Source organism: Pholcus phalangioides, unplaced genomic scaffold (assembly GCF_987345545.1).
Source record: "Pholcus phalangioides strain wild (caught in Gottingen) unplaced genomic scaffold, Ppha-v1.0 ptg000015l_1, whole genome shotgun sequence".
NCBI lineage: Eukaryota > Metazoa > Arthropoda > Arachnida > Araneae > Pholcidae > Pholcus > Pholcus phalangioides.
Window position 1 is genome coordinate 68138384 of NW_028301608.1, and position 12091 is coordinate 68150474.

At 34.1% G+C, this 12091-nt stretch overlaps 1 protein-coding gene across 10 annotated transcripts in view; it reads right to left on the bottom strand.

Moving 5' to 3' along the window:
• Window positions 1-390: 390 nt before the first annotated feature.
• LOC149076594 (uncharacterized) overlaps window positions 391-12091 on the bottom strand; it is a 307582-nt gene continuing 295881 nt past the window's right edge. For 6 of the 10 annotated variants that reach the window (XM_089244193.1, XM_089244195.1, XM_089244198.1 and 3 more), the window contains 3 exons: window positions 8499-8748; window positions 1202-1690; window positions 391-1080 (listed from right to left, as the gene is read on the bottom strand). In XM_089244193.1, coding sequence (XP_089100319.1) covers window positions 673-1080; window positions 1202-1435 — 642 coding nt within the window. In that variant the 5' untranslated portion in view covers window positions 1436-1690; window positions 8499-8748 and the 3' untranslated portion in view covers window positions 391-672. Of the gene's footprint in view, window positions 1081-1201; window positions 1691-8498; window positions 8749-9393; window positions 10297-12091 lie in introns of those variants that run through there. The other 4 variants (XM_089244199.1, XM_089244194.1, XR_016194077.1 and 1 more) reach the window with 3 other exon arrangements.

Here is a 12091-nt window from a genome sequence, read left to right on the forward strand (position 1 = left end):
GATTGTCAAAAAACGTTATTGATATTTTTTGCGAATAAAAAAAATGGTTGAGCTTATTCCATTTGTGTACAATGGGGACTTTATAAAAAGTTGATTTCTTTATATTTTCATGTATATGACCCCTCAAACAAATTTTTAGGTTTTGAGTAGCCGCACGACACTTGAAAACTTTTTGTAGTAGTTGGATATATATATATATATATATGTTTTTAAAGCCACACACATAACGATTGCAGACATATCTGCTGCGCAAACAATTTGAGACATCCCTGATATATAAAAATACACACACACACACACACACACACACACACACACACACACACACACACACACACACACACACACACACACACACACACACACACACACAAAAAGAAATCGTGGTCGTTTATTTAAAAAGATTTTAATCACTGAAATGCAATAAATCATGATAAAAATATAAAAGGCAAACGCCTATTTCATCAGATCACAACACAAACAAGTGTTTATCACAGATTCATATTGTGAGATGGAATGCAATACCAGTGCATATGTGTGTGTATATAAGATACAACGAAAAATATTAGTACACAATAGCACTGGAAGACATTCTTCTGCAACCTTTAAGCAATATCGTATCAGCTACCAAAGCAAAGTCTTCACGTATTTTCGAAGTGTTTTTCCTAGTAATTATTTGCCACGTAAATATCCTGGATAGCTTTGTGGAAATCTTTGCCCTAGTTGCTTTAGGTTCCCAGCGAACCCTTCACCTGTTTGCCCAAGACCGTATTCATGAACACCTAAATAACTTCCTGGATAACTTCCGCCAACATCCGCAGCGCTATATTGGACATCCAAGGGAGGAAGTGAAGGCCGTTGGTCCACGTCTGCTGGACTTGCGTTTCCAACCCCGGGTTCGTTTGTCTGAATTTGGGCCTTGAATCCTGTTTCGTCAGCAACGTAATCGACTTTGCGATAAAGACCCTGGTAGTCGGTGTAACCGTAAGATCCTGATACAGTACCACTTCCATCACTTTGCTCTTGGCGGAAATGAGAGCTTCCGTATCCGTCATCAGCGTTGTAACCGAATCTGTAGGGCTGAAAGCACAGAAAAGATGAGTAATTTATTTGAATTTGAAAAACTTAAAATCGCTTATTTTTTAAATAATAATATCAGGATTGGAATTCTGAAATAACCATGTTAAAATTTATTACATACTTGTTGACCATATTCATCACCATAGTTTCCATATTGACCACTGCCATATCCTCTATACTGACCACTGCCATATCCTCTATACTGACCACTGCCATATCCTCCATATTGACCACTATTTCCATAACCTCCATACTGACCACTACTCCCATAATTTCCATGTTGACCATGATTCCCATATCGGCCGCTACCGAGCTGCGCTCCTACAGATTGTCCAGAACGCACTTGTGTATCCATTGATGAACCATATTCTCCGCTATATTGAGAGCTATATTGACCGAATTGTCCAACTTCTCCAGAAAGAGACGAAAAAGTCGCTCCTCCATTTTCTCCATAATGACTTCTGTATTGATTCCTGGCTTGTTGATCACCAAGTTGATTTCCCGTCAGCGCACCACTAATGTGGTCTCCATGATATCCACCAGACTGCAGTTCATCCAAATGGATACCGGCAGCATTTAGCCCAGTTATTAGCAATATCAGTGCGATAACCTAAAGGAAATATCGGAGTTGTCAGAACAAAATTAAAAATACATTTATTTCTTTTTTTAAAAAAAAGATTTCAATTTTAGAGAGCTGCGTGATCTGCCAACGCAATATTAGAGTTAAGGAGCCTAAAGAGGCGGGTGAACTTATCTTCGAGCGGCAAAGTTAGTTTTTCACTCCAGGTGACGTCTAATAGACGGAAAAAAAATCAGGATAGGGAACAGCGATTGCTTCTAGCGATACTACTGACGTCATAATTCTCTCAAAGATGACGGATGAGTCAGTCTAGTATTTCAAGGAGCCCTAGTTAGAGTGAAACACGAAGACATCAAACAAAACGGTATTTAAAACCAGATCTGCATATCCGAAAATTATTACGCCAGACGATTGCTAAAGCAGCAAGTAAAAAGTAGTTAGATCAAATATGAGAAGAATACAAAATTCTGAAATTGGTAAATTTATCTAACAGATGAACTAAAGCATACTGAAGCTTTGTGTGCGTTGCTAATTTATTTATTTATTTTTATTCATATATCATATACATCTCGGAGAACAAACAAAACCACCAAGGGATCAAATGATTCATACCGTTGATCATAGATGAAAAAGATATACGGCATTTTTTAGAATTAGTTGGACAGAAAACCATACACTGGTTATGAAGAAATTGATTTTATTTATAAATATATACGTGAGTAGGCGGTTTTTTTAAAATATTTTCAAAGGTTTTGGAAATTAGAGGCAAAACAGATATAAGTCTATAAGTACTTAATTCATTTATATCACCTTTCTTGAAAATAGAGGTAACGATAGATGTTTTGAGACAGTTAGGAAAAGTACCTTCGTTTATAAGTTCATTGCAGAGGCACGTCAATACAGGAGTGCGCGTTTTTGCAAGAAATCTTATCAGAGAATTTGCATTTTCTATTTAAATTTGAAAACAGAGCATCTCAAATGCAGTGAATTGTTATTGACCTGCGTTTTTTCTATTACAATGCACTCTACTTGATGTAATCACATCGGGTCTCGGAGTTTCTGATAACAATAACCGATTGATAACTATACAGCGAAAAATCCCTGATATAAGTATGATGACCATATGTCACGTTTGGTGGAACGGGACAAATCCGTTTTTCTTTCCAACATAGCAAATTTCAAAATATTGAACTATGAATTTCTTTTAGCAAGTGTAAAACAGGATTTTTCTCCTTTTAAGCTAAAATACTTTTTTTAAATTCAGAAACTGTGAGGAGTTAAAATGGAACTGCCTAGTGTGTATCACACGAATTACGATACTTTTTTAATGGTCTATAATTCCCTTGTGAAAGTCTTCCGGCCAAGGAATTGCGCATGGTTCACTTTATAGGAGAGACATTGCAAGAGCAGTACAAGTATATGGATCATGGTGACTATTAAGTCTCGATTGGGGCATTGTGGACCCGAATACGGAACTTTTCCCAATAAAGGAGCTTCTGGCCTCTTGCATAGTCTTGCAGATTGATAACGTTAACTTATGGGGGAAAAAATGAAATTGGTTCACCCATAGCTTCAAAATACTCAAAGGAAAACTTTTGACTAAAAAATGAAAAAAAAAGTATAAACTGAAGTCCCGATCACACTTGGTCCATTCCATAAAAAAAAGAAATAGTCTATTGAAAAATTATTGCAATACCCGAATTATAACATTACCCATGATTCTATTTATCGGCGTCTACTGTATTATGAAGTACTGTAATAGATATTACAACTATGTAGATTCTGAGAACTTCTCATAATAATGTAAGTATATTCTGATAAACGGAATAAAAATGAAATGTTTTATGTTAATGTTATTTCTCAAAATGCAATTGCAAAATGCAGTTAGAAGTACATACTATATTTACGTTCCTGTTGATAATATTTATGAGGGAACTGAATATTTATCAATGATCCACCTCTTCAGTGGTATTGCTCGGAAATACTCTGGCGTTTTCTGCTAGTGTTAAACAAACCCACCACTGAAGAAGAAAAACACACCACCTTAATCGAGAAAGCACTTACCGAGATCAGAACCATTGCAAAGACTGGCTTTAGCGTTCAAGACAAATCTTCTTCGAAAGAATAACCGTTTGTACAAAGCAAATATTTTCGCCAATCTTTTTATACCACACGGAAAAAAAAAAACAATTAAAAGGATACTTGCATTAAACGCAAAAAAATAAGTAAAATAGTAAAAAATAGACTGTAAGGGTGACATTATGGTGTTATATCGAGGAACGCGTATGATGATGATAAAATTGAAAAAAAAAACTCAAATTTAAGTCGTCCTCAATTACAGGGCAGTTCACTGGAAACGAAAACAAAATTTTTCAGCAAACAAAAGAAAAAAAAATGAAGAGTTTTCTCGATGATCTACTTCTTCATTTCGACAGTACTTCTGTGTTTTCTTATTTTTGTTCTATTCCATCAAAGAATTCAGACCAAAGGGTGAAAAAGTCGTAGGATGCGATCGCCCAAAAACCTAACAGGTTCGTGCGTTCTTCACACTCTTTAGTTTTAAATCGAGCGATTTTCAAGCTTGTCGCTTTTAACTGAATGCAAGCATCATGGTTATATTGGGTTCATATGAGATTTTTTTATGATTTTCATGTAACCTGCGCATTGTTATGGCGGTATATTTCGAAATTCGTTGTGATACTTCTTTTGTTTTATTTGATTCAATTCATAATTCCGCTTTCACTGACCCATTGATTGAGACACAGGAACTGGATGTATATCCGCATAAATAAAGCATATTAGTCACACACACCTGTCACGAATAATGAATTTAAACAAAAGAGAACGACATTTCAAAGCTGTTGCTCTACTTTGCCATTTCGGTGTAGACGCATATTTTTTCAGAGTAAAAGAAAAAGGAATAAAACTGCATCGCGTCGTATGCATATTTTTCCACTTCAGACACCTGATGCATAATAATTAGCTTGTCAGTAACTTCTCTATAGAAATACATATTTATCTAGATCCTAGGTTTCCTTCACTTTCAAAAAATGTCTCAATCTTATCTTACATTTCAGTTTCAGATTTATAATCACCACGTACATGATGCGTCCTGTGCGTCCTAACTTCTCATTAGAAATTCATTTGAAAGTACTAAGTAGTAACAACTTCCGATTTTACTTCACTGCTGACATTTGTAGGTGTCGAATATATTTTACTTGTTTTTTCTTTTCCAAAGAAATACTGAAATAGGGACAATAAAATAAAATTTACGTTAGAAATAACTATTGTTTTGAAATACAGTAGAAAGTTGTTAGGAAAATGTTTTTTATTTGCTAACAGTTTTATTTTATATTTGGTTTTGTTTAATTTCGGTATTATTCGAAATAACTAATGTACAGTATTTTGGGTTGAAAATTGTTGTTATATTACTTGAAAACCCTTATTGTCTTGAATATTTTCCTATATCTAAAGCTTTAATTTCTCTAAAGCCGGGTTTTCATAGGAAAAGGTTTTCTACGATGCGTGTAGTAGAATCAGAATCGCTGATTGGTTAAAAACATGAAATTCACGTTTTTTAACCAATCAGCGTTTTTACGCTGCACATGGTGCAGGTAACCTGCTCCTAGGAAAACCCGGCTTAATCGGGTGTCTGTATTTCGTGTTTTGATTTATATAATTGATTTATATATGTTTTCTTTCTCACTTTAATTTAACTAGCTGCTGAAACATATTTTATAATAAATAAGTAAATAAAATTAATTGAATAAATAATAAAATAAATAAATAAAATTAATTGAATAAATAATAAAATAAATAAATAATAAATAAATAAATAAACTAAAACGTTGTCATGTTGTAAAATATATTGTTTATAATTTTTGTGATTGTGTTTGTAATTGGGTTGCTGTATTTTTGAAATATATTACATCCATATTTGCTGTGGGCATCTTTTTCTCAGCCACCTCATTGGGCATTTTGCTTGTTGTGGCGTTGTATTTGTATTTGTATAAAACTAAATAAATAAAAAATTAATAAATACACGAATAAATATGAAAACATTAATCAAAATAGATTTATTCGTTGCCTATGAAAATTGTGTAGAAATCTACTGTTATAGACTTTTTAAAATGAAGAAGAAAAAGAATAGACGATTTTCAGCATTTCAGTTTTTTTACAACACGATCAACACGCACACATGTGCTATTTTAAATATTTACGAAAAAGAAAACCCGAATATTTAAAAAATGATTGATATCTGGTTTCACGGTTTGCTACATTATTGCGAACGAGGAATCCAAAACTATATTTTGTGATTGAAAGACTGCAAGTATAACTTGATAAAACCTTGAAATGATATTCGTTTTTTATATATAGATAAATTTTAGGTTTTACCATTTATGATCATTTACCATTCGGCTACGCAAATAATCGAAGAAATGCTTCTGTTTCTGCGGCAGCGAAAAATAAAATTCATTTTTTTTAGTTTTGTTTTCTGAAAGATAGATTGCAGTCAAACTCAAACGTTGCGAATTAGTACAACAAATAAAGAGGAGTGATACAAACACAAAATCCGAGTTCAAACCCAGTGCCACCAACACACTAATGATTGACAATAGAAACTTTACCACTACACCATCCCACGTGCATCTAGCCCACACAGTACAAGTAAACCTGTCAGAGAGAGAATAGAGAAAAAATAATTAAAAAAAACTAGAGCACATATGTGCGTACGCCATATATACGTCTTTTTGAGAATTTCACCTTCGATAAAAAGCTATTGAAATCATTAGAGGATGATTTAGCAAACTGCTACGCTCATCAAGGGTTAACATAACTTGCAGACGTGAACGTTTAATGTCTATTCAAGTTGCATAACCAGTTCTAGCCCATTCAAGCATTTGATAGGAAAAAAAATATTGAAAGTACGAAAGAAAGAGATCAGAAACATATCTGTCGTTTTGGCGTTCGATGGTGGTAGCTATAAGTAACAAGAGATTCCCTTATACGTCCGAAAACCGATTCAGCAGCGGATATTGAAGAGTAGAGATATTAGAAGCAGAGAAACTGCAGTTGGCGAGCGAGCGGAGGAGTAACATTTGAAATTCTATGATACCTCATCAGAATTTAATATGTCGCCTTGAGCGAGGGGCCACACAGTCCGATCATTATTATATTATTTATCCAGCTATCAATCATTTTGCCCAACGGAAACTTTTGATCCTATCCTGTCAAATCTTTCTGATATCAGAAATGATAGAAAAAGAAAAACATATAAAGACAGAAAATCAAAAATGAAAAAAAAGAAGAAAGAAAAAAGCCCACGAAACTTGCCTTAGCACAAGCTGCTGTCACTGTAAATGTCTGGAAAATTTTTTTTTCTTCTTAGAAAAAAATCTTGTTGGGGATCAAAAAAAGAGAAGAAAAATACTTGAAACTATATCCTATTTGAGCATCAAATGCATGACGGGATATTAAAGGATATCCCAAACTTCTCTCTCTCTTTCTCTAGTCGCCTTTAATCTTCAGCACGTGACGGGATCAAATAATTCTTAATGATATTCTAGAGTAATCTGGAAAGATGCTGTACTTCTAAAGTGAAGGAAAATACCTTAAATACCGAAACAAGTTTTTTGGTTTTTTTCTTTCGTATATACCATTACTGTTTTCTTCGTCAAATACATACATTGAGTTTCGAGAGTTTTCAAGAATGAAATCTCGTGATTTTTTTTTTTCCTTTTGAAAAAAATGCCAAATGTATATTTGGACGGAAGTCTTTCTTTTTTAAATTCTTTTCAGTATGAAAAATTTTTTCGTTCTTGTTTTTCTTTGGGGAAGAAAAAAATTTTTTAGTTTTTTATCTTTAACCCATACATGCTCAAACCATAGCCCGTGACCTGAAACCTAATTTTGTAAAAATGAACTAAGTGGCACAATTTCAGATCACTCAAGTAACTAGCGATGCAATTACACATCACTTGAATGGCCTGTGACATATTCCCTGATCACTTAAGTGACACGCAGCACAGCACTAGAATGTATCCATAGCTCATTCTCACTTCAATTAAGTGATCCACGTCACATTTCGAGATCGCTTGAGCAGCCCGCGACGAATTTATACATCACTTCAGTGACCCGCGGCACAGTTCCGGATCAGGTATTCAGCGACATGGTTTAAACTATAGTCACAATCTTTTGATAAGAGATCGACACGGATTGGTTAAATTCAGGTTTTTAACCAATCTTTGTTGATCTCTTATCCAGAAATTGTGACTACAGTTTAAACCATGTCGGTGAATACGGCCCTCAAGCAGCTCGCGAAACATTTCTAGATAATATAAGTAACTCGCGGTACATTTAAAGATATCTTAAGTGACATGTGGCGTTGTTCTAGATCACTTGAGTGACCCGCGGCATCACTTAAGCAGCCCACGATGAATTTATACATCACTTAAGCGATCCGCGGTGCAGTTTCAGATCACGTAAATAGCCCTCGGAACATTTCCAAATCACTTCGGTGACCCACATGACATTAACAGTGCAGCACATTTCCAGATGACTGGCCCACGACACGTTTTCAAACCAATGAAGCATCCCTCACTCTCTAAATGGTTGAGCACCCTTCATTTAACCCTTAAAGACCCTGTACGCACAAACGTGGGGGGGGGGGGGGTGCTCTTTTACTCGTTTTAGATATTATTTTTTAACTTCAGTTATTTCAACATGGACTTCAAAGTTTATGTGTGTGTGTGTGTGTGCTACGGTTATGTCAAGGCTTCAGTAAAGCAACTCCCTGAGGTTAAAAAAAATGTCTACATCAGGAAAAAACAATACCCACCTTTGTTAGTACTACTTTACCACACACCAACTCCGATTACATATCGCCATACGGCAATTTCCAACCTGTACAGCTGGGTGGGTAATGAAGGTGCCATCTATATCGGTGGTCGCCCCAGGTTCGGTAGGTAAAGAACTTGATTATGATGTTCTTTGGTCGGATTTGGACCTTGACGGTAACCTTCATAGTGGAAGACGAGCATCTTACCACTGCACCACACATTCGGGCGAAATGTTCGTTAGTACTAAGTCTGAAAGGGTCAATAGAAACAATATACAAATGAGCGCGTTTGAAAAAAAAATCGCAATAAATTAAATCCCTCGTCGTCTTTACTTCAGCTTAAAAAAATTTATGTGAGAAACAGAAAATAACTCAAATCATCAACAAATTGTTCTCAGAAAACGAAATAATTTTCAGCCACTCAAAACTGAGGACATAATTGCAAATTTTGACGGGTTTTGAAGGGAAATAAGACTTTTTTTTTAAACTATTTAGTTAATATGATTTTCGCACACATATATATATATATTATTATTTAGTGAGCTATATTCATTTATAATATGCATTAATTGTAATAATTTCACGAAAAACAAAACCTATTTCATTCACACAGAATAGCCTGAATTACATACCTTAAAATAGGGGTCTTCAACCAGTGGCCCGCCAAGACACTGATTAGTGCAAAACGAAATCGGCGTTCCACTATCTGAAACTATGATCGTAATTCTCATTCATTTGGAATATTCTTTCTAATCGTACGAACAGTTAGTATATTTACAGAAAAATCTCGACCAGTTTCCACTGTGAGAATCACACACAATGAGTATAATAATTTATTAAAATTATTGAGTGAGCAGCTCTAAATTTGTCAAATTATTTAATTATTAAGGATTGTTTATTAATTAGTTATTGATAATTATAATTTATTTATATCTTTTTTATTTTTCATAAAATGAATTGAAATTTTACCATAACAACTCATTGTATAGTCTGGGGGTGGGGGCTGCCCAACCCCTGTGATTCACCCCTCTCATTGTATGGGACCAGAGTAACTTAACGGAAATAAGAGAAATATTTTTTTTGAATTAATCAAAAGTATGTTCCCAATTTGGAACATTGGCCGTTAAAAGGTTAATGGCACTCTCTCTCTCTCTCGGGTTCAAAATGTTCAAGACCTCTCTTTAAAGCATATGAACTTCTCGCATCTCATTACGTTACTATAATTTTAAAATTTTCAATCACATAAGGTTTTGCTTTTGTTCATTATACTTATTCGCCAGAGAAAAATAATTTCAATAGCAATAACAGCATTTGATACTTATGTTTTGAATAACATGAAACAATGCGACTGAGTTTGAGTACAAATCTTTATTGAAATATCATGAATGTATATACAATGCTAGTGATAACTATATGGACTGATGAATCGAGTTTCTGCACAAAAACATGCTCAGCACCGACATTGTATGCAGAATAGCATAACTGTTATTCAACGCGAGGAAAATCATGAATATTTCTGTCTCTTTGCCATCTCCTCAATACGTGATTTTCACACATTTATATGAATTTGTAGTATGTATGTTCAGGGAAAATTCTTATCGAAGTTCTCAAAAATCAACCTTTTTCTTTTCGACAACTCATGGAGAGCGATTTTATACGCTTTTTATCAACACCTAAATTAGCTGTTGTAACAAATGCTGTATCTACTCGTATAAATTGAATGACTGAATGTTAAAGAAAGAAAAATATCTTTGTTATTTGACTGAAAGACTGAGTCGTAGTAAGACCATATCAAAACCTGAAAAGAAATGAAAAAAAGAAGTTATAACTATAATTTTTTTTATAAATTCATAGGTTTTAGGCCAGTGTTTTCCAACCTTTTTGATGTCGCGGACCGCTTTTAACGTCAGAAAGTCAATTTTGACGCTCCCCTCCCCACCCATAATATCCAAAATGGATTGCTTTTTTTACAATTTTCATAAAAAAAATTGAAAAAATACGATTTCGCACTAAAAATGCGTCATTCATGCAATGGTAGAAAATTAAGATGATCCCGTGGACCTCTTACAAAGTACTCCCGAACACCCGTGGGGATCCGCGGACCACAGGTTGAAAGACACTTGTTTAGACTTTGTTTTTAGAAATACATAATATTTTTAATAATCTTTTTTAAAAGAAAATCAGATACCTTTTATACAAAAGTGACTCATGTATCAGGTTCGAAATTTGTTTATAAGAACATGTAAACAATATGAAAATTCGAAAATAGTAATAATAGTTGTACTTGAGGAGCAGATTCATACAAGGACATTTTTCACAAAAGTGACGTATGCAAATTAAAAATTCTGGGCATCAAAATCTAATAACAGGAGATCAACACAAAAACCTTAAAAACTTTACAGTGTCGTCAAAAAATAAAATTATTTTCTAATTCGAATTTTAGACAAAGTCGATGTTTAAGTTTTGTCTAGTGGAATTACGGAATTACCTATAGATCTGTGCAAATTGAACAGTGTACAATATGAAATACGTAGAAAGAATGATTGAAGTTATTGCCGCAATTAAGGCGGTTCCGATCAGTACAGCACGAAAACCCTCTGTTCTAAATTTGACAAATTAAACGCTTCCTTGACAAAGAAGATAGTTTTCTAATGCCAGGCTGAAAAATATGTGGTTGTAATGAGCGTAGCTTGTTAATCTTACAACTGATGAAAAATCGTTTTGAATATTTTAGGCCGTAGTATTTGGAAATAACCATAAGAAATTATTTTCAGAGTGCACCCGGTGTGATTTGAAAATCTGAAACAAATGGAAGCCCAGTTACGCGTAGCAAATTCAAAATGTTAAACGGCCACATTACGGGTATTATTCAGTGGGGGACATTTTAATTGGGCATTGTAATAAATCTTAGGGAGTCTAATATCTGGTACCATTAGAATTTTGTACCAGAGAAAGAGTTTATTTAAAAAAAAAATTATATTGGGTGTCTGTTAGATTCAAGTCTACGCATATAATTGGGACAATATCTGGACGTTGGAAACGATTTATGGAGAAATAAATCTTGGACATTTTCAATGTGATCCAATGATAAACACCAGTGATCCGATAGTGCAGAATAACTTATGACGGACTTTGGCAGTGAATCAAGCAGCTTTAGTGCCACAGAAACACATGTTTACGTGACTTACAAAGAATCTGAATAACTTTACATGCCACATAGGTTAGCTGTATCACAGAATTATGAGTAGTTTCGGAAAGTGCCTGAGTTTGGAAAAATAACATTCAAATATAGTAGTTATACTCATTCACGATTTGTAGATCTTCATCTTGCCAATTAAAGTTATCACTACGAACCCGTTTACCATACTTTCTGAAAATTAATGAAAATTCAAAAATGAAACGATATAAATACTATGTAAATTAATAAGTAAGTCAAGTGGATTTTTTATGATAAACGATTATTTTTTAATCCCTTAATTTCGTGCGGGTCTTCATCAAAGTTAAAATTAAATGATCTCTAAATTTAGTTATAGATCAAGACTGGAATCAGGAGAAACGCCGAAAAGTATTTTGTGTTTGATTGTGCAATCAGA